The 23,112-nt window shown below is 47.2% G+C and overlaps 2 protein-coding genes across 3 annotated transcripts; one reads left to right on the forward strand and one right to left on the reverse strand.

The window, feature by feature from the left end:
• LOC8081000 lies at positions 3,124-9,446 on the forward strand. Of its 2 annotated transcripts, none has more exons than XM_021454633.1 (14): positions 3,124-3,248; positions 3,387-3,427; positions 3,513-4,059; positions 4,446-4,974; positions 6,019-6,169; positions 6,790-6,897; positions 7,014-7,357; positions 7,451-7,521; positions 7,638-7,710; positions 7,819-7,892; positions 8,011-8,080; positions 8,475-8,638; positions 8,716-8,788; positions 9,114-9,446. In XM_021454633.1, the coding sequence occupies exons 3-14, from the start codon at positions 3,898-3,900 to the stop codon at positions 9,278-9,280; spliced, it is 1,986 nt and encodes a 661-aa protein (XP_021310308.1). In that variant the 5' UTR covers positions 3,124-3,248; positions 3,387-3,427; positions 3,513-3,897; the 3' UTR covers positions 9,281-9,446. The 2 variants fall into 2 exon arrangements, with proteins under 2 accessions (XP_021310308.1, XP_021310309.1); XM_021454634.1 differs by having other exon boundaries at positions 9,135-9,446.
• On the reverse strand, positions 17,192-19,936 carry LOC8081002 (serine/threonine-protein kinase RIPK). Its single transcript, XM_002462412.2, has 4 exons — positions 19,514-19,936; positions 19,258-19,393; positions 18,832-18,968; positions 17,192-18,196 (listed from the first exon to the last, which is right to left on the reverse strand). Exons 1-4 carry the CDS (start codon positions 19,934-19,936, stop codon positions 17,492-17,494), a joined length of 1,401 nt encoding a protein of 466 aa, XP_002462457.1. The 3' UTR covers positions 17,192-17,491.

Below are 23,112 nucleotides of genomic sequence, written 5' to 3' on the forward strand. Positions count from 1 at the left end.
AGGCTCAGGAGCCTCTACTGGAAATTTATTAGAAAGTAACCAGGAAGGTTACAAAGGGAAACAAAGTTCAGAGCAAAATTGAAGAGGTGCCCTGGGAACACCTAGACATAAGTCTGGCTGTATGTAGCTAGGGATGAAAACGGATCGGATAAGTATATCCTAATTCGCTTTTCTTTGTCGGATTTGGTGCAGAGCGGATAATACATGGATGCGGATGTGGATGCAGATATTTTTGTTAGTTGGAATTGGTACGGATATGGAGCGGAACCAGATCGAAGATGGATTTTAATAGTCGAGTAACATGTGCATACATAGAGAATTATATGCTTGTTAAAAATTGATTTAGTAGAGAACAAGAATAGGCAATAGATAATAATCTTGCATTGCATTCTATGTTACGGCTCTCACACTGATAATTAACACTTAACATAATATCTTCACTAAAAAATAATAAGTTATTAGCCAATAAATAATAGCATCTAGCAGATTTCTTAATTTAAAAATTAGAACATCAAACAATTACATCACAAAATAAGAGTTCTCAACTAACAAACTTTTTAAAATCCTGAATTCTTTAGTCTAGGGAGAGAAACTTTATTTTGAACATCGGATAATCCACATAGAATTTGCGGATAATCCATATCCGTTGGATTTTACCTATTCCATATCCTACCCCGTATCCGCACATAATATTAAAAATTCTTCTCCATATCCTCAAAATTCGAATTCGGATCGGATTGGTCCGGAGAATTATCTACACCACTTTCAACCCCATATGTAGCTTTCATTCTTACACGCATGATATTCCAGTGCTGAATGCATGATATCTGTCCATTGACATTTCAGTTACCTCATGTATACAATATCTGCAAAGCTACTGTTGTAACTTTGAATTGACCTTTTATTGTCGATCTTGTCAGATCAGTTATATAGTTGTTTGCCTCCTGTGGTCCAGCATCCCTGGGCATATTTGGATGCAAAGTTGCAAACCTTGATTTTAGTGGTGGAAGTGGAACTGTGACATGGTAGCACTTCGTGAGTTACTTGTGGAAGATCTTCTAATTTCATTGGAAAGCTCTTTTCGGTTCACTGGTTTCTGAGTGATATCCTTTTGAAAATATGTTCAATCAAAATAGAAAGACCTGCAGAAAACTTTGTTGGAGAGCTGTGCAGTGGACGGAAGAGGCACAGTGTCCATACCTGGATAGAAAACCTTGAGCTCTGGTGGTGAAACTGGACGTGGAGGCACCTTGAGTATGAGTAGCTTGCAGTCATATTGGGGCATCATTATGTTATTGCTATAGGGATGATATCTATTTGACATTTCAACTGTCTCCTGTATGTTCATTCAGCTGCCAAGGAACTTCCTTCTGTCTACAGATTTTGTACTTGAGGTCTTGAGCCTTACCATCCACAAAGTTGCTGATGTAACCTACACCCTTTTGCGGCAGTTTTTGTTGTCAGGTGAATTATGATTGCCCCTTTGACCCAGCATTTCTATTTTCTTAGGCAACATCTGTTCTTCCAGGTAATTATATCTGACGCTATCAGCATCATTTGATATGTCAATTCTTTCACACTTATAATTTTCTAGTTCTTAAAATAGTGAACCTAAAACTGAAAAAAAAAATACAAAAAACATAGGGATGTTGCACTACTCCAGCAGTGCTTTTCAGCGAACAAACAGTGTTTTCTTGTATTTCAGTATAATAAGCACCAACATAAGCCAAACTAGATTTCTACAAAGAAAATTACAACCTATAAAGTTATTAATCCATCAAGTAAAATGAGAAATCAACACAACATGAATTTGGAGAACTTGGTTGGAGGCAAATTTCCATGAAGTATCCAAGAATGATGACTGTCGAGAAATTAGACAGAAAACATAAACCATGGTGAATAGATTTCTACAAAAAAAATCACGACATATATGATGTTAATCCATCAAGTAAAATGACAAATTAGCACATTATGTATTTCGAAAAACATAAACAATTTCCTTTGCTGAATTTTATGGCCGATATGAGCTATAGATCGACGTCTCTGTCTAAATGGACAGATGATGCGAGACATGGAAAATAGGGAGGCGCTAGGTCAGGCATGATGCTGAACGAAGGGAATGGGCAACCTGAATTACGTACGTGATGGTCTTGGTGTGTGCATATTATATAAGGGGTGGTTTAAATAGGCATGAGGTGAATGGTCAAGCATTTGTCGAATGATAATTGCAGATTATTAAAACGAATAGGAGGTGGCTTGGTGGAAATCAGTCTTCTGTTGCCTACTTGTGTGTTCTATTGCCTCGAGGATAATTCCTCGATGCAGTGATTCTACTTGCGTGTGCTCTATTGCCATGATAGGGGGATTGGCAATGAGCAGTCAGCCAATCACTCCTAAACTGAAGAAGCTAAGATCTAGGTTGTCGTTTAACATCAGACGGCTGAAACAAAGTAATGCCGTGGAGCGCTATGGTGCAAGATATAATTTAGTGAGCTTTGCTTTATAAGAGAGATAGAATTTAGAACATAGATAGATTACATAATTAGTCGAATGATATTTGTTTGGTATTATAAATATTACTAATTTATATATTACAATGATTACATTTGAGACTAGTATTTAATTTTTTGAAATACTAGATGAGTATATTTTGAGACGAAGTGACCTTTGAAGCTAGGCCGCTGGCTGAAATCCAAGAGCCCCCGTGCCCTCAAGATAAGGTATAGTAAAGTATTAAGCGTTGCTTCCCAGAAGAAGTCGCAATTAATTTCCATGCGAAACAGCTTTAAACCCAGCCAGGGCGTTGCAGCCCATCTACCTGACAATCTGAGCTTGACCAATGATGATCTATGGAACCTATAGATCGCCATCCAGCCTGCATTACGATACCTCAGCACGAAGTTTGTATTTTTGGCCCGGCATAAGCACAGCCTAGCCCGATGTAGCACGCCATGAGTGGGCCTTACCCTAGGCATGTCGTGCTAGCCCGTACGGCCCGGCCTGCAACGATAGGCCTGGTAGTGGCCTAGCCAAACTCCCCACGGCCTAACAACTCCTCGCCTCTTCCCTCATATATATACCTCAGTTGCGGCGCCCTCTCCCACACCCCTCGAAACCCTAAATCATTTCCCTCCCATCCCCGCCCACCCGCCGCGCCGCTCTCTGATCTGAGTGGCCTTTGGTGGGGGTCCGTCTTCGACTCCGGTGACCTCGATCTGTGCCGCCGGCCCGCCGCTCTCCCATCTCAAGTCAGTCCCCTTATCCCCTCCCTCTCCCTTCTTCTCTCTCCTCTCGCTCTCGGCGACTATGTGAGTTTGTGTCCCCGTTCGTCCCTCCTCCACTGCTCGTCATCCTTGCTAATTCGTGTGTCGTTGTGATTCCTCTAGGTGGCCTTCATCTTCTTCGGCACCAAACTCCACTTGTGCAGGTATGAACCCTAACCCTCCTAAACCTATCATTCTATCTTGATCTGTCCCTGATCTGTTCTGTTCCTCCCCCATCTCTTTGTGCAGGTCGATGCGTCATCCACTAGTTGTGGCATAGAGCGTGGAGGGTGGCAACACAGACAAAAAGCCTAATCCTACTAGAATTTAGTCGCAAGCACAAGGCTAGCTAGCCAGCCAACCTTTCACCGCGAATAACTCCTCGTGACGTCACCTGGGACGGCCTGATCACTGGGTCCTGTGTTGGACGGGGGATCTTCCCCCCCACACTCTTTGCACACCCACTGCTTTCCTTTTCTGCCCCACGGCAGCACCCTGCGCGATCGCAACTTGCCTTTCATTTCTTGCCATCCAAGTTCCAACTCTCGTCGAAACGGCGGCCACCCAAAAAACCCAACCCCCGTGGCGCAAAACCCAAGTAGAGGTAGCGTGGGACAAATCTTGGGTTCCGGTGATGGAGGAGGAAGGTGGTGCCAGTGACAACGAGGAGGTGGTGCAGCTAGAGGACGCACTGGAGCTGCTTGTGGAGCACCTCGTGGCGCCGGTGCTACCACGTGGCCAGGTCGATCGGGAGGAGGCTCTGTCGCCTAAAACCCAGGAGGCTGTGGCACGTCAGGTGAGGAAGCTTGTGCTTCACCCATTGCTTCTTTTCGTTAGTTGTGATCCGCTTGCGGTGTAGAGGATCGATCGGGGTTGAGGAACGGAGCATGGGGCTTGTGCCTCCTCCCCGTGCGACTCATTTTGGTGGTGGATTTGGGTCACACAGCGTGCACTCGAAATTCATGGCTTCTACAGTCTGATCACACACACTCTCTCTCTCTCTTCAATTTTTTTTGCAATTGTCGATCAAGCTACGATTTTCCTCATGGCGCCATCATGGAACTCATTGTGGCTTATTTGTTTTGTGCTTAAGGCTTTTGGGATTTGCTTTTGTTTTTTCTAATAACTCATCAATGACTTACCTCACTATGCCACCATGAATGTGGTTTTGTTGTTGCGTAGGTCCACGCGACGGTTCTCCTGTACAACTACTACCACCGGAAGCAATTTCCACAAGTCGAGTTTGCCAACCTCGATCGGTTCAGCCGGTCCACTTTCCTCAATGTCAGGAACAAAAATCTACTCATGTACATGAACCATGCGCAGAACCGCCTTGGCAACAAAGTGGGGGCTGGGCTCTCGGTTACTGACAAGGCAATCATCGATGCTTGTGACATTGCCGAGGCACTTGACCCTATGAAGGACTCCCCCGAGATGATCTTGTGGCCAATCTCCAAGGTCGCAGTTTTGCTTCTCAATCCGACAAAGAAAGTGTGCTTGCTCGAGCGTGGATCCAAAACCAAGGGAGTCTGGTCGATATTTGAGAAAGATATCAAGACGACATTGTTTGAGAATGATATCAAGACGTCATTAGGTGGTTTGCTCAGCAGTGACATGTCAATGCAGGGGTCGACTAATAAATCTATCTCACTTCCTTTTGAACCATATGTGCTTCAGCAGATTGCATATTCAGAGGTGGAACTTAAAACAGGTTGGTGTTATACACTTCTATGGTTTTTCTTCTTGAACTTGCATTGTATGTATGCACCCTTATTCTTTTTCAATAACTAGAGCAAATGGATGCAGTTTGTGGCTAGTGGCTATAGGTCCATGCCTTAATTTATAGTGGAATTGTAGTTCACCCACAATCAGGCGAGAATCTCTCCACCTAGTTGACTTTAAAGAAAAGTTCACCCACAAGCACAGGGGCACAAATATGGTCACTTTGTGAAGTTAGGCTAGCTGGCGTGATTTGGATCCTCTCATTTAATTGGATTCTATACAAGTTGTTTGCTACTAAAACATGATTTAATATAGTTTTTCATCCATCAACACAATAGAGGCGTGACTGGTTGCATGTATAAGGTTCAACCAGGCTTGCTAGTTGTAATATACACGTGATTGGTTTCCTAGTCTAGGGTATCAGCCAAGCTTGCTCTGGGCAAAAGCCACCCCCTTGCCTAGCTCACCCCATGTGGAAAAATTCCATGTTTTGATGGCCACACGCATGGGCGACACGGAGAGAGTGTTTCCTTAAAGGCTAGGATGCACTTGCCATGCATTTGATTGTACATGCATCAAACCAAATAGGAGGCAGCAATGGGGACGGAAGAGACATCAGCGGCGGTGAGGAAACCAAGCCAAGGCGGGGGTGACCATGGACATGACGGGGTGGGGGAAGAGGAATACGGAGGTCGCCGTGGGCGCAGTATGGTCTCACCGGAGCTCCATGACCATGGTCGTGAAGCTTTAGTGAGACCCTACCACGCTATGGCAGGGCGGTGGGCGGTAGTGGCACGTCGGGAGGAGGAAGATAGTGTGAAGAAATATCGAGTGCTCCAGGCCGATAAAACACTTGCGTGTTGTAAGACAAATCATTTTGAAATTACACCTATTGTGTGCTCGAGACAAAGTTGCTTTGGAATTGGAATTGTGTGCTTGATTTTATTTATTTTGCAAATCTATGCTTGTGGACCTATCTTTTGTATGTCTTAATAGGTATGTCTCACACTCTCACACACTTTTGTTTTAACAGGTATGAAGCGTACAAATTTGCGTTTTATCGAAGAACATATAGTGTACTCACTAAGTAAGAAAGGGACAACTACCATACTGTTCCTTCTACACTATGATCAGACTGTCGATGACAAGCTTAAGGAAATGCCTTTAGATGTCCTGATCCAAAGGTTTGCTTTTCCACTCTGCCTACTTTTTACCATTGCACGTTGCAAACCTAGTAAAATAAGTACACTATATACTGCATACCATATCTTAGATTAATGTTGTTAGAGGCATCAAATCTGGAAAAGTGGCTAGATTGGCGCCCAATTGAGGGTAAACCTAGGCACACCATTAGCATGTGCTAATATAGAAGGTTAGCAAGAGTGATTGGGAAAGAATTTAGGGGTGATTAGGCTATGTCATGGACCTATTAATAAGGATTGCTTGCTTTGGGGTCAAGTAAGCCTCTCTATACAAGGAGAGAAGATGTATCAATTTAATCAGGCAAGAATTAGAAGGAAAAAGCCTTCTCTCTTGCTCGGCAATGGGCGCGGCCCTCGGCCGCCCCCTCTCCCTTTCAACCATATGCATAACATCCACCACAATAAATGTCAATGGTTACTTTGCTAAAGCACTTTCCACCCTTTTCAATATACTCTGTTTCATGTGTTTTAGTGTTTATGATCTAATGCTTGCTGATTGGCCCTCCTAAATTAGTTGCTTTGCTTAGTGTTAATACGCAAAATTTCAATTGTAGTAATTTATAAAAGTTGTCCCTATTGAATTTCTTCCTTTCCTCATATAGGATGAGTGGTCCTATATTTGAAAGTGGCTTGTATCCAACAACGACATCTGTTGTTGAATGCTATCATTTACTACCATATAAGGAGGTCTTGTTAAACGTCTTGAACAGGTATACATAAAGATTTATTTCAGCTGATTATTATGCATGAAACCTTTGATATCAAAATGTGTCTTCTCATAACTCTTTTAGGTTAATGACTAAAGATTACTTTTGACATGTTGCAGGGACTGGCCTTTGAGTTCTTCACTGAGCGCGCCAAAGGAGCGAGTATTTCAAAATGGGAAATCTTTATCCCTCTTTGAAATAGATGAATGTTTGAAGGAACAAGAAGCTAATAGTAATAGCAATTCTAAAAGGAAAAAAATAACCACAGATGTTTCAACTCCAAAGAAAAATAAGCAGGTAGTAAAAGCAATTGGTGATAGTGGCACCAACAACTACAGCACCAGTAAAAACAGAAAAGACAACAACTCGAACAACAAAAGAAATTCTGAAGCCTTCAAGACTAAACTTGCTACCTACGCAGAACACGGGGATGGTCAGAGCACCACAAAAGACTTACAAGCCAGTGAGTTTATCAATCTCATAGTATTTCACTACTTCGATTTTCTGATCCATTGTTGTTTCTCCTTATCATTATGATAAAGTCACTTAATTTCAGGTGTCCAAATGGACAAGAACAGAACAGAGAAGAACTCTAAAACTAGAAATGTGCCCCAAGATGTCATTCTGGTAAAGAACTCTATATGAGCTTGACAAAAAGATGCATTGAAATCAGGCGTGATGTTTGTTTAATATATGCATGTTTATGTGTTAAACTTCAACTTAAAGAATTAATTATCTTTCAGAAACCAGATGTTGATCCTATAATTAATCACCATGCCTTGAAAAGCCAAAAGGAGAAAGTCACTGAACAGTCTTGTAAGGACAATCCTATCTAGGAAAAAAGAAATTTCCTTGTCCTATTATTTATTACTTCCATATTGATGCTCCCAAATCTTAATCTGTATACTTCAAATTGCATTTCAGGTGGCATCATAGGTAACATGAATGTTCAGAAGTATGCTACACTGCAATTACTTCAGAAGATGCGAGATGATACAGTATGTTACATATTGCAATTCAATTTCATTTATGAAGTTACAGTGATGCTTGTTGATCATAATTCTTCTTTTCCTTGATAACCTAATGTGTACCAATCTTAGTCTATCTACGTTTCAGCTCCGTGAGCATTTTGTGCTTGGAGATCGAAGTGCTGAGTATGAAATGGACATTCAAACAATCTTGACAGGTATTTTAGCTTTTCACAACTAAATCTAGATAAAATGGACAAAAATAGTGTGAAACCAAAGATCTTGTGGCAAACAACTTGTCTTTCCATTCCACAACATTACTAAACATAGCACGAGGGCCTTGTACTCTTAGGCTTCGATTTGTATATGTGAACCTTGGTCGATGGAGTTGGGCGTCAGCATCCCATCCAAACAAGGTTGCAAAATACAAGTGCATGAACATTATTTAGCCTCTCAAGGAGAACTAGCAATATAACTTCAATTCTGGTAGAATAATTGTAGACCTATATATATCAACATATCTTTTCAACTGTGTGATTGTTGCTAATCAACCTCAAACCTTTACCTTCAAGTTATATTAAACCAGTGCGTATCATTTTCAAACCATTGCAGAAACAGAGATGACACCTAAAATAACGTCAATCCTAAAGAAATATGAGAATAGTGGGAAGATGATGGAAGTTGCCGATCCAATTAGATCTAGAGAAGGACGACAAACCATGAACATAAAGAGGAAGAAACTGAAAGAAGCCATACTTCTACGCAACAAATGTCAGGCAAGAAACATCATCTGATGTAAATTATTATCATGGCTGCCTCTCTACAATCCTCTGTCTGACAGTAGTCATTGCAGGAACTGGATGACATATGCCGTGAGAGCAACTGGATTCTTCCAAGATACACAGTACTTCCTTCAGTTACCGGTGGTATGTGGTTGATAACCACTGATTTTTCAAGTTCCTGCATGTCGTAGCATGGCGTCCTTGGACCATATAGGCATCAGAATAATGCAGTCAGATTTAGGCTTCGCAGTCTACTCTTGCACTGAGCTGACACATATATAGGGGGAGACAGTTATCATATAAAGCTAGCATAATATATGCATGATCTTAGAACTTATACATCCTAATCACAATTTGAATTAGTCAAATGTTCGCTGGTAAATATAATAGGAATCTCTTTTTGATCTAGGTCGACCTTGGGCAATTTTTCCTTATAGCTTTTAATTTCCACATGTTCGATCTTTTACAGTTTGTACTCCTATATCGGCAGATATGTACCAGGCCAGTGTCCACCTTATGGGTCCAGATTTCAACTTGAGTGCAGATGGTGATATGAAGGTCACACCTCATGAGGCACGAGACTCAGCGGCATGCAACATGTTATCTCAGCTTCAGCAGAAGGCAAGGGAAGACTAGGAGAGCAGCATATCTCCACACAACCCCTGATGCTGCATCCTTGTTGGGTATCAACTTTTGAATAAGGAAGCAAGCATGTGACTGGAAAGAACAGCCATCACCCTCGCGAGTTGTGACTGGTGTTTAGCACTGTTTTTAAATTTTTGGATACCATTGTGTTGTTGCTTTTGCGAGTTCTCAAGCTGCAGCGTGCATTATTTGGTTGTGAAAACAAAAATATATCCATCTATCTATTTATCTATTTGAACCTACTAATTCTGGTTAGATGGTGTTTGCTGGACAAGCCACAACTTTCTGCAGGTGTGGTTCAGTATGCAGTCATATAACTGTGATACTAAGCTGTGTTTTTTTATTGGGCGATCTGGGTTTTCACTTGCTACCATGCCCTGGCCATGTTCTTTTTGTTTCGCTGCATTCCCTTTGTTCGCTCGACTGGTAAGAACCGGTGCCAGGAAAGGTTCTTTGGTTTTTAAGCCGTGGACTGTAAACTGTAGTTTTCACCCTGCTGTTGTTGCCTTGTTGGGAGTCCAAACTCCAAAGTTCTGAAAGGATCGTAGCATTTGTATGTCAACTGATCTTTAGAGATAGCCTCTTGATCAAGTATGAAGTAACTCGATGACCATCTCCTCAAATGAAAGCATGCTAGACAGGTGTTGCTGCAGCTGAATATGGAGGATGCAGAGCAGTCCATCTGCTACCGATGTCGCACAGTACACACTGTTACTATTTTGAATATACTTGCTAGTGTTACAAGATAAGCAATATGAGACATCTAATTTATTTAGGGAACCTCTACTGTTTTGATCGGCAGAAACCTTTTTTATTCGTTCTTTAAAGTTATTGTTTTCGTCAAGATGACTGTTCAAAATTGAAAACCTATAGAATACTTTATTGGCAGAATTTTACAGTTGAACAGGTAGCCTGCGCGCACCTGGAGTCCTGAACAATCAACATGAAACATCTAACTCACAAATTCTCTTCTAATAAAAACAATAGAAAAGCTTTTGCTGTCCTTTTAAAAAAATCACAAGTTCTCTCAATATTTTCTTGTCAGTGCTTGTTTTTTCCTATCTTCTCATGCACGTTATAGGGAAAAAAGAGGTACCCTGCACACAACTGGAGGCCCTAAATTTGCAGTGGTGGAACTGTACATGGAGGCATTTTATATGTAGGTTGCATTCTTACTGGGGCATGTGATGTCACTGCTATTGTTCAGATAATGAGATTTCAGTTATCTCTTGTTTGTTCACGTAGCCTGTGAAATTTCTCTTGCCAGGTTTGCAGTCGATGCTTGCTATATCGTCACTGCTGCTGATGTAACCCTGACCCTTTTCAGCAAACTTCACGACTAAAGCACAACCCAACATAATGTGATCCAGAGTCTCCGCCGCTTGATCGCACATGATACAAGTATTAGATTGTTGCAAGCCATGACGGAACCGCCGATCCCCCGTCCAGCACTTTCCATGCAAGAATCGTACACGAGGGGGGAAGGGGGGGGGGGGGGCAGAAGTCTTCCAAAGCTGCTTGGCCCCCAGGATTGGTGAAGATCCTGGGAACATGGCCCCATAGGCCGACACTGCAGTGTAGTTTTGGCTCTCAGTCTGGTTCTTGCAATAGCTGAACATGCTCGAGGAGGTTGCAGAGATGGCCGAACTGCAATATGATTTACCCAAGCCTTTTCAGCTAGGGCCTCAGCAATGCAAGAAGCATTGTTGCGCGTGAGGTGGTCCTGAGGCTTGATGAGGCCCAGGAGTCAAGAGATCTCTCGACCAGGGAGGTAGAGCTGCGCAAGGCCTTCAAGCTCAGGACTCTGGACCTCGCTTCTTTGGTGCGGACCATTGCCAGGCAAAGGTCCAGGTTGCATTTTCTGGCCGAAGGGGATGTGAACACAAAATTTTTCAATCTGCAAGCCTGTCATAGGAAACGCAACAGCAGGATTCAATCACTGCTTGTTCAGGGCGCCGAGGTTTCCGACCCGAGCCTTCTGGCACAGGCAACTTATGACCACTACAACTCCATCCTTGGCTCAAACTTTGAGAGGACGCAACGCATTGATCTCGCCCTTATTGGGCTGTCCACTATGGACTTGCAGAATCTGGAGGTTCTCTTCACTGAAGCCGAGGTTCGGGCGGTGGTTGCTGATCTTCCTAATGACAGGGCTCCCGGTCCGGACGGTTTTACCGGTCGGTTTTACCGGTCTGTTCTACAAGCTAGCATGGGACGTCATCAAATTCGACATCATGCATGCATTCAACGCATTCTGGGCTCAGGACTCCACGAGTCTGTATTTGCTGAATGATGCTTATCTCATTCTTTTAAAGAAGAAGCCGCAGCCGGTTCAGCTCACAGATTATAGACCAATAAGTCTTATCCACAGTTTCAGCAAACTGGTCACTAAGTGCTTGGCAAATAGGCTAGCTGCTGTGTTGGACAGACTTGTACGCCACAACCAAAGTGCATTCATAAAAGGCCGCTGCATACATGATAATTTCAGAACAGTGCGCCTGTCCTGCAAGGCTTTGCATAGCCGCCAAATTCCAAGCATCCTGTTGAAGATCGATATTGCAAAAGCCTTTGATTCGGTGTCCTGGACTTTCCTGCTGGAAGTCTTAGAGCACTTGGGGTTCGGCAGAAGATGGCGCAACTGGATCTCTGCAATTCTATGCACGGCAAGCACGAAGGTGATCACCAATGGGATCCCGGGCCGAATGATCTGCCATGCCAGAGGCCTGCGACAGGGGGATCCCCTTTCTCCCATGCTGTTCGTGCTCGCCATGGAGGTCTTCAACCATGTTTTGTCTTGGCTGGACTCGGCGGACTTGCTAACAGTTTTGGGGCAGGCTGGCCAGGTGCAGCGTGTCAGCCTTTACGCTGATGATCTGGTCATGTTCCTTAAACCGGTGGAACGAGACATTCAGGCACCGAAGACATGCCTACAGATTTTTGGTCATGCTTCGGGGCTTTATGCCAATCTGGAAAAGAGTGTTGCCACCCCCATCCACTGTTCGGATGAGCAGATCGCTCTGGTGCGTCACATGCTGGATTGTCGGGTTCAAGACTTCCCCTGCCGCTACTTGGGTATCCCCTTGTCCATCTTCAAGCTGCGGCAGTGTCATGAACAGCCACTCATTGACGTGGTGGCGGCCAGGCTGCCGCTTTGGAAGGGCAATCTGTTGAACGTTGCTGGCAGGACGACGTTGGTGCGTAGCACGCTTTCAATGATCCCGGTCCACACGTCCATCGCCCTCTACCTTTCTTCGTGGGCAATTGAATCCATTGACAAGCTTCGCCGAGGATTCATTTGGGCCGGGGCGGCTACGGTTTCTGGAGGGAAGTGCAAGGTGGCATGGTCCATCTGCTGTAGACCGCGTGAGCTAGGCGGCCTTGGGATGGCTGACCTCTGGCGAACAGGGATTGCCTTGAGGGTGCGTTGGCCATGGATGCACAGAGTGGGCCATGCGCGCTCCTGGGCTTCGCTGCCGAACTAGGAGGAGAAGGCGGTGATGGACTTGTTCAAGGCCGCAACGACGTCCTCCGTTGGAAGCGGTGAATCAACATTTTTCTGGATTGATAGCTGGCTGCATGGCGCCTGTGTGCGTCAACTTGCACCCGTCGTGTTTGCTGCTGTTCCGAGGCAGCGCTGGGGGACGACCGTGGCGGAAGCCCTTCTTGGCTTCGCCTGGGTAAGTCACATTGTTGGGCCTCGCTCCCTTAGATTGGTTGCAGAGTTTGTGCAGCTGTGTAGGGAAATCGAGCGGGTTCATCTGACGCCCGGGGTGCCGGATCCAGATGGCAATGGGGACCCGAAACCCGATTCCCCGTGGGGAATTCCTCTACTGGGGATCGGGGATGGTAAAGATTTGCTCCCCACGGGGAGACTGACGGGGAAAATTCCCTCCCCATCGGGTCTGGCGGGTTCGGGGACGTTCCCCTTGTCCCCGTACCCGAAACCCGCAAACCCGCCCCACTAATAGATATATGAGAATGCATATCCCACTCAGCCCAAGACGCTTGGTCCAAGTCCAATATCCAGCCCAACTAGCAGGGAGTATATATTGCAAACTAACCCTAACTCGGTAAGTTCACAGGGATCCAACTCTAGCTCCCAGTCCCAGCCGCCGCCACCCACCCGCCAGGCCACCAGCGCTCTGGAGCCAGCGCCCAGCAGCTCCCAGAGTCCCAGGCTCCTAGGCGGCCACGCGGCCACCACCACCTAGCGAGGCAACGACCGTGACTCGGCCCCTGCGACCGTGAGTCCGCGACTCGGCCGGCGGCCGGCGCGAGCTGTGTGACGTGCGAGACCACGCCTCCACCGCGCAGGCGACAGGTGCAGGTCCAGGTGCGGCCGTGTTGCGGGTCGCCAGGTCCATGGCAGGCGTAGGTCTAGACGTGGCTCTAGGTGTGGGTGCGGCCGCGCGGGTCCATTGCTGACCCAGCGTAGATCGAGCTCGAGCTCCAGACCTACAGTGGTTAGTGGTACGGTCCCCTGCTTCCTCTTCTTGAACATGGATTCGCCCCAATGCTTCTTCTTCGCCTATGACTATGACCATGAGCTCCGACAGCGACATGGATTATAATGTGTGTATGAACTTTAGCTGATAATTGATAATCCTGTGCTAGTCATGTTTATTGTTCTATTGCTTTTATCTTGTTTACTATCGGGTATGGGGATCCCCGTCGGGGACCAAATCCCCGCGGGGAACGGGGATGGGAGAAAAAATTCACCCGACGTTCTTCGCGGGGACGGGGACGGGGAAAATTTTCCCCCGCGGGGACGGGGATGGTGGGTCAATCCCCGACGGGGAATTCCCCATTGCCATCTATGGTGCCGGACATGTTCACCTGGAACCTAACTTCTTGCCAGAGCTACTCGGCGGCGTCCGCCTACAGTGCCATGTTCTTTGGCTGCTCCAAGCTGCTGGGGGCTGCTCTAATCTGGAAGACCCCGACGCCACCCCGTATAAAGTTTTTCTTCTGGCTTGCCCTCCATGGCAAGTGCTGGACGGCTGACAGGCGCTGGCGCCACGGGCTGCAGGACGACAACTCGTGCATCACTTGTGACCAATCTGAGACGCTGGATCACATCATCCTGGGTTGTGTTTTCAGCAGAGAGGTTTGGGCCGCGTGCCTCAGGGCGTTTCACCTGCTTGAGCTGATTCCAACGCATGAGGAACGAATCATGGACTGGTGGACGACGTCTCGTAAGCGTCTACCGAAGGTGCTAAGGCGCGGTTTCGACTCCCTGTTCTTCTTGGTGGGCTGGAATCTGTGGAAGGAGAGGAACGGCAGGACCTTTGATAGGGCCGGCCGGCAGCCTCAGCAGCTCGCACAGGTTATTGTGGAAGAGGCCTCTCTTTGGATCGCGGCGGGTTACAGACCTTTGGGAGCTCTAGACGCCAGGCGCGCTGGTTGATTAGTTTCGCGCCTCTGTGGCGCGTTTTTCTCTTGTCTTCTGTGTTGGGTTCTTGTGTGGGGTAATCAGCGGATTACTTTGTGTAAACTCTGGGTTCTCTGCTTAATGAAACACATGCCGTTGCATGTTCTCGAAATTTTTTTTTACCAAACCATCTTCTTCTTCTTTTTTGCCGAACCCTATACAACATCTTTAAGATAAAGATGTTGCAAATTCAGTCCTGGGTAGGAAAAAATTGCTTAGAAAAAAAAAGTATGAAAAGAAATGTTCTGGTTACTATTTTGTTTATAGTTAGTGCTACATGATTAGCAATGTGAGACATAATTTATTTATGGAACATCTACTGTTTTGATAGGCAGAAAGCCTTTTTTATTCACAAAGTTCTTTTTTTTTTGCCAAGGTGGCCGATCAAAATAGAAATACCTGCAGAATATTTTACGGCAGAATGGTCAAAAGTAATAAAGCACATTTGACCTAGAGACAGACAAGACCATTTGTGAAAAAAGTAGTGTCATATAGCAGCAAAAGTTGTGAGGTAGCCTGCGCACACCTAGACAGTAAACCTGAAACATCTTTTTTTTGAAAGGAATGGCAGAGCTCTGCCTCTCAATTAAGGGAGTAAAGAGAAAGTTTTTATGTACAGTTTAAGGAAACAGCTGCTGAATAGCAGAGCACTTGGAGAAAAAACAAAAACTAGCCTACTCTCTGAACAGCCATTTCTCTTTGCGCTATGTCTTCTTTGACTTTTGAAGCAACCTGCAGCGCCGACTCATGTGCATTGTTGAAAATTCTACGATTTCTCTCCTTCCAAAGATTCTAGCAAGTGTAAATGACCAAGCCGTTGAAGCGCCTTCTTTCTTCTCTTGTGATTTTTGGTACGGTCTCCTCCCACCATGAACTCAAGCTAGATGAGCCTTGGTGGAACTGGGTTAACTGGGTGTCAAAATGCTCCCAGTTTAGGATATGATTCCACACCGCCTTGGCGTACGGACATAGTAGGGAAAGGTGTAAGCATGTTTCTAAGGGGCCGTTGCACAGTACGCAGCGATCCTGATGGGGCCAACCTCTTCTCTGAAGGTTATCCGCCATTAATATCTTGCCTTGCACTAGGATCCAAGCGAAGACTTTGCACTTGTTTTCCACTCGAGCTTTCCAAATGAGGTCACCTTTGAAAATGGCATAAGAACCTTTGAACTGAATCCTGTACGCAGAGCGGGTGGAATAGCAACCATCTGCAGTCCATCGCCAAATGATGGAGCCCCTTACACCTGGCTGTAGGTGGACGGCTTGGATTCTTATCCAAAATGAAACAAATTCCTCCAAGTGTTCTGTGGTGTTGATACGATTACTTAGGAAGTGTATCCATCTGTCATTGTCCAGCTCTTGCTGCACTGATATGTTTTTTCTTGCAGCCAGCTCAAACAGGTGTGGGGCAAGATTTTTGGGGGCCTCACCATCAAGCCAGTTATCATGCCAGAAACGGGCCTTGGCCCCGTCTCCAATTGTGATCGTGGTTGAGGCTCTAAAGAGGAGGCGGTCTTCTTCACTACAGGGAGTTCTGAGCCTACCCACGGTTTGGACTCATCGGTCCATTCCTGCCAAAGCCACCGCAGATGAAGAGCCCTTCCAAATTTCTGTAAGTCAGGGACTCCTAGGCCACCTAAGTCTTTTGGCCTAGCCACTGTTGGCCAATTGACTAGGCATTGCCCGCCATTTGCATTTTCCTCCCCTTTTCAAAGAAAAGATCTCCTGATTTTGTCAATTTTCTTCTTAGCCCATGCGGCCAGCGGGAATACTGTGAGATGATATGTTGGCATGGATGAGAGAATGGAGGAGACCAACGTGAAAACCTGAAACATCTGCCTCACAGTTTTCTGAATATTTTCTTGCCAATACTTATTTTCTCTTATCTTCTCCTTAATGAATGCATGTTCTATAAAAAAACATACTGCTGGAAACCCTGAATTTCGGGTAACAGCGGAACTGGATATGGAGGCACTCTGTATGTAGGTAGTAGGTTGCATTCATATTTGGATTGTAGGGGTGGGCGTCTGACTGAGGAATTCAGTTCAGTTTTCGGGTTTTCAAGATTTGGGTCAACCAAAAAAATAGCCAAAATACATTGCAAAATATTGACCGAATTATCCAAAATAAATTGGGTCAGTTAGAACTTAGGATGACCGAAGTATTCGGTTTCGGTCTCAGTTGGTTTGGTTTGGCTCTTTAGTTTTGAGTACCCTACTGGAGCATGTTATGTCACTACTAACTACAGTCGTTGACGATTGAGTTCTCTTTTGTTTGTTCGTGTAGCCTCTGAAACTGTCTCGACAGGTTTGCAGTCGATGCTTGCTATCATCAGTGCTTCAGATGTGTAACCCTGACGGGCTGATAATGTAGTGCTGGTTTCAGTTTACATTATGTTCCATTCTGTCATCTCACCTCTAAGGCTATAAATCCTTAGTTGATTTCCAAATACCTAACTGAAAAACAAAACATGCAGAACGCAAAGAAGCATTTTAGAATTTAGATGACCATTTTACCAAGCCATTTCCTTTTACACAACACCTTTGTGCAAGTGCAACAAACCTTGCAAGTCCGAGCCGGACTTTTCATCACACTATTTTTGCATACCTGTATCATCACCTAACACCTAGTAACATCGCTATCACTATCTAGAAGAAAAGAAACAAGAATCACACAATCTCAAATACTAATCCAAGCCAAAGTGACATTGTGTCACCTCTCTAGTATGTAGTTATGTACACGCACACACATATCCCCGCTCCTGCTCTTAATTAAGCCCCCCTCTCCTTGTGGTAGCTCGCCGCCGCCGCCCTCCGCTGCCGCCGGAGCGTGGCGGTGTAGTCATCGCCGCCGACCATCCCTTCCCGGCCGTGCAGCACAATGCCGCCGGCGTGGATCGACGAGTTGGGGTACTTCTGCCGGTGCCTGTCCTGGTGGCTCTGGTGCTGCTGCGGCAGCTTCTCCTCCACCTCCACCTTGACGCCCACCACCTTGTCCTCCTCCACGCTGATGGTGAACACGAACGGGCCGGCGGGGAAGAAGTCGTCCATGCCGAGCACGGGCTCCAGGGCCCTGACCACCTCCCTCATCGTGGGCCTGGACTTGGGGTTCTGGCTCAGGCACTTGTACGCCACGACGGCGGCCACCTCGGCGCCCCTGCACGAGTACTGGCACTCCAGGGCCGGGTCCATGACCCGGTACAGCCTGTCGGGGTGCTTCAGGTACGGCCTGGCCCAGTCCACGAGGTTCTGCTCGCGCGGCCGCCGCGAGCGGTCCACCGACTGCCGGCCGGCGAGCAGCTCCAGCAGCACCACGCCGAAGCTGTACACGTCGCTCTTGGCGGTCAGGTGGCCCGTCAGGATGTACTCGGGCGCCGCGTACCCGTGCGTCCCCATCACACGCGTCGTCACGTGCGTCTCGTCCCCCTGAGGCCCGTCCTTGGCCAGACCGAAGTCGGACAGCTTGGTGTTGTAGTCCTGTATATGCATAATAATCACATGATTAGTACAGCTACGGTGAAAGATCAGGCATGCATGTTTGGAAGATTCAGCTACAATATATGCTCGTACAATGCGTCGTGATATTAGTGGTTTAGTGAGAACTGTTGACGTTTAATCGTGCGTGGGGGTACTCTGTGTGTGTGGATAGGCTGACAGTGATGGTTAGGATATTTTGGTTTGGTGGATGATGTGAATGTAGGATAGATAACCGGGGATTTCTCAAGTTTGGCGTGTGTCCAAGAATCTTCCAAGTTCCAATCAGGTCAAGGCTGCCCATAACGTGCCAGGCCAGCAAGGTGTGTGGAGTTCAGAAACGTGTGGCGCTGCAGGATACTACTGAATGGTCACTGGGGGAACTCGCATGGTCAAAAGGTTCAAAATTAATATTTAAAACATTTCTGCAGGTAAAATTTATTTGTGCTATGGTGGGGCCTGGGTCCCAGGCTTGTCATTTCCCCCTTCTGTTGAGCACTAGTACAAGTATTCTTACGGTCACCAGAGTGACATGTGTCAACATATCCTCTTTTGACGTGTGTCTAGTGCTTGGACGGGAAGTATTTGCTTGAACTGAACTCTACTCTCTGAGGGGAACAGGTGGGAGCTTTGCTTACCGAGTCGAGCAGGATGTTGGAGGCCTTGAAGTCGCGGTAGATCACCGGCGGGTCGGCGTTGTGGAGGAAGGCGAGGCCCTTGGCCGCGCCGACGGCGATCTTCATCCTTGTCATCCATGGGAGGGCGCCGTTAACACCTGCAGCGACAAGGACGTTCCATGTGAGTTTTCAGTTCCTCCCCGGCATTGACCAAGTGTTGTAAGCATGAGACCCGGCAGCATATACAGCATCTAATCTTATTAAAAAATATATTTTGCTCCTCAAGAAGGCACATTACAGCTCACCTAGTCCTACGACTTTAAACAGAAGCAACAGAAATTCAGGGGACAAATTATCTTTGCTTGTTGGGCTCAAAAGAAAACGACCGAATTAGCACCCGAGGCGACCAAATTAGCAGGCAGCGTGAAAGCAGAGAAAGGAGCTCACTTTTGAAGAGGTGGTTCTCGAGGCTCCCGAAGCTCATGAACTCGTACACCAGCATCCGGTGCTTGGCCTCGTAGCAGTAGCCGATGAGCTTCACCAGGTTCTTGTGCCTCAGTTGCCCAAGGAAGAACACCTCAGCCTGCGAGAACGAACAATCCCATATTCGATTAGCGCTCTGTTCAATCTCTCAGTAGCCAGGAGCAGTCGTCGATGGAGCTGGTTGCATTTGCCAAGAACACTCTGCTCGGCGCTCACTCACCAGCCACTCCTTGTGCCCCTGCGTGCCGCCTTCCAGGTCGAGGTACTTGACGGCGACGTCCTGCGCGCGGAGGCCCGGGCGGAGCGCCTCGCCGACGGCGCCCCTGTAGACCGGGCCGAACCCGCCGCAGCCGAGGTAGTTGGCGCGGGAGAAGCCGGCCGTGGCGGAGCGGAGCTCGGCGTAGGTGAAGGCGTGCAGGTTGGACCCGGACAGCGTGAGCGACAGGTCCTCAGGGGACAGCATCTCCGACGAGCTGAGGCTCGTGAACGACATCCGCGACGACGACGAGCGAGGGCTGTCCTTGCCCCTCCGCCGTGTGATCCTCCGCCGCCGCGTCGTCGACCCGCTGTCGTCCTCGACCGCCGCGCTGCCGCCCGCGCCGCAGCACAGGTACGTCCTCCACGACTGGGCGTGGCCGGCCATGTCAGTTCGGCCGTCGTCGACCCGCGTGTGCAGCGGAGCTCAGGGGGGGGCAGTGGAAGAAAAGAGGCCGGAGGGAGGGGTGTGGCCGTGTTGATTTGGGAGAAGCGCAGGTGGGCAGGCCTTTTTTATAAGCGCGCGCTCGCGGCCGCGGGACCAACCCGGTGAGCAGGCGCGCCCGCACGGATGGTCCTGGACCCCTCCCGCGCCCCGCTCTCCTGGCTACGAGGCTAGGACTTGGGGCTTGTTTCTTGTTTACTTTCAAATTTTTTTGCAAAATAGGAATAGTAGCACTTTCGTTTGTATTTTACAAATATTGTCTAATTATGGACTAATTAGGCTCAAAAGATTCATCTCGTCAATTCCGACCAAACTGTACAATTAGTTTTTATTTTCATCTATATTTAATACTCCATGCATACGTCTAAAGATTTGATGTGACGGAGAATCTAAAAAATTTTGCAAAATTTTTAGGAAACTAAACAAGGCCCTTGAAACGCAGAAACAGAGCAGCGCGGCAAGACCAAAACCGCGGGTGATGTGACGGACGGCCGCAAACAGGGGAGAAAACACGAGTAGACAACGCTGCATGGTGGTAGCTGGGTGGGGACTACCGGGGGCGCACGGCGTCTTGTGCTCGTCTACTCGCACCAGCCTCCCAAAGCTGAAACGGAAAACAGCAAAGCGGTGAGGTGAGTGACTGTGCCTGGTCCCTGGAGTGCAGCGTCACACCTACGAATAGTTTTAGCGACTCCATAGTCCAAAGGTGTTTCGTCCGGTTAGAAGAAGTAGTATTAGTAGTAGTTATAGAGCGGTTTGGTTCGATGACAGCCGTGGATTTGTGTGCTCGTCCGGGGCAAGCAGTTTGCGGCTTTGTAACGTACGTCCGTCCAGTAAAAGAAACAAAAAAAAAAGGTTTGCAGTCGCAGGCGATGCTTTGCAACTTGTGTGGAAGGTGAAGTAAAAATACTCCACCATGGAAGGGATATGGCCTAGCCACCACACCGGGCTGGGGCGTGTAACGAAATTGGGCGTCGCCGCCGTTGTTTAGCCGGATGGCCAAGTGTTCACGTCACAACACAGTTTTACTAGTAAGTAAGCAACCTCAATCATTTGTTCCTCATCGACCGCCGGTACGTACGATGATGGAGTACTGGTCCAAACGCTAAAGAACATGAGCTAGCTAGATTAATAGAGGCTAGTTCGTGTGCCGCCTAATCCTAGTACCAACTTGCCTGCTAACGAGATTCCTGCATATCAGCATATGGATCGATCTTTACCTCGCTCACTCTCCGTGTGCTCGAACAAGGAGCTGCTACGGCCGGAAAGTCTATGGCAATGGCAACAATGACGTAGTCACGTGCTGTATTGTATTCCCCTGTGTGTGTGTGTGTTCTGCAAAACGGTGTCTTTTCTTTTTTTTCTTTGAGAGGGTCTTTCTGTCCCTGTCCGAGCAAAAGACGAGGGAAAACTATCCCATCCTATTTCTTGCCACAGGCTAAAATGCTAGGAGTAGATTAGATAGATGCATGCATGTTTTTAAAATGATCAAACACAAGCCCTAGCTATAAGGTAGAGAAGCATTGCAATATTCCAGTATCTGAACCACCCTACACACGAGATCTATCTTCAGTTTATAGAATTGGGGGAGGATAACATTCTGTCCACTGCTGCAGAGACAGCAGAATAATGATGAGGCCAACACTTGACAGTTGAGCCTGCGAGAAGCCTACATGCTCTGGTGTTGCACCTGCCCTGTCTGTCTGAGAGTCGAGCACGACCACTCGTGTTTTCAAACACATGTTCGAAGGATTAGGAGCCGCCGGCCTGAGCCTGACACGTTTGCAGTTGCATGAGGAGGATTTGGGACTCGATTATTCTAAGCCTTCTGGTACAGGCCAGGGGGGTCAATGATTTCCTGTCATGAAACTTCGTCGACGAAAATGGCAGGAAACGGAACAGGAGCCACGAGTGTTTTTCGTGCTCGGGTGAGGAAAGAAACGTCCCGGTCTTCAGCAATACGATCTTTGTTACTCGGAGCTTGGACGACGACGTGTTTACTCTTCTACCTTGTTCTCTGCCTCCAGTTCTCGCAACTTCTTCCATGTTTACTTCCAAACAAAGAAGAAGGTTAACGACGGTCGTGTGAGTTCTTGGATTTTGGACGACGGAAATTTATTAATATTCTGATGAATGACTGACAGGCAGGGGTTGCATTCTCATTGAAGTTTCAGGTAAAATGAAAGTTATACATGGCACATCGTTATCTCGTCAGGCTTTTTCACAAATTTTATTTGTAGCGCATGCGTGGAATTCTTCACAGCGTGTACTGTATAAGTTATTATACAGGCGCGCTTGATTTGAAAACTAGCCATGAGTCGAAGCATCGAGGATGATCTAGAAGAGAAACAGCGGAAACGAAATCGTTCATATGCATGATAGCACACGGTCGTTACGTGCTACTCTGTCAAGGTTCAGTCCCACCATCGCTGTTTTCACGAAATATTTTTGCACGGCTATACTGGAAGCCCGCGCGCCCGACATGTATAGCTTCCATCTACAAGTAAATAGGTAATGATTTGAAAATTCGCTGTTTTTTTTCAAAACATGATGGTAATGATGACGAGGAGTTTTTATTACAAGCATCATCCGTAACAAATGAGTATATGACGATGGTCGATGGGCCTCTTGTCACATTAGGAAAAAGGCCCTCTTTGAATCCCCCGGTGAACTGAACGGACCCGCCGACCAACACCCGCTAGGCGATCAGCTGACGGCGACGGCCTGACTGGGAGCACACACGTACGTACGCCGGTCGCCGGCCGATTGCTTCAACAACCTGTACACTCTGGTGTCCACGTCCACCCCACCAGGCAGAAGAATCGTGGACCAATGGCAATTCAACCCTCTGCTCCTGCATGCACCTGCTGCGTCGACGACCGCGTCCTAGGACGGACCGGGGTGGCCGGGGCCAGGCCAATCCTCGGACGCCACGTCCACCCAACGCCGCTGCGCGCAACCACCGAGCGCACGCACGAGGAACCAACCGAGGGCTGTCGTCCGGCGCGGCGCGGTGCGGTGCGGTGCGGTGCGGGACAGGGCAAACTCAGCGACACCGCCGAGGCGACGAGTCAAACGCGAAGCCGAACGAATCCATGCTACAGTAGTACTACTACGTG

The sequence above is a fragment of the Sorghum bicolor genome, chromosome 2, assembly GCF_000003195.3.
Source record: "Sorghum bicolor cultivar BTx623 chromosome 2, Sorghum_bicolor_NCBIv3, whole genome shotgun sequence".
Taxonomy (NCBI): Eukaryota; Viridiplantae; Streptophyta; class Magnoliopsida; order Poales; family Poaceae; genus Sorghum; species Sorghum bicolor.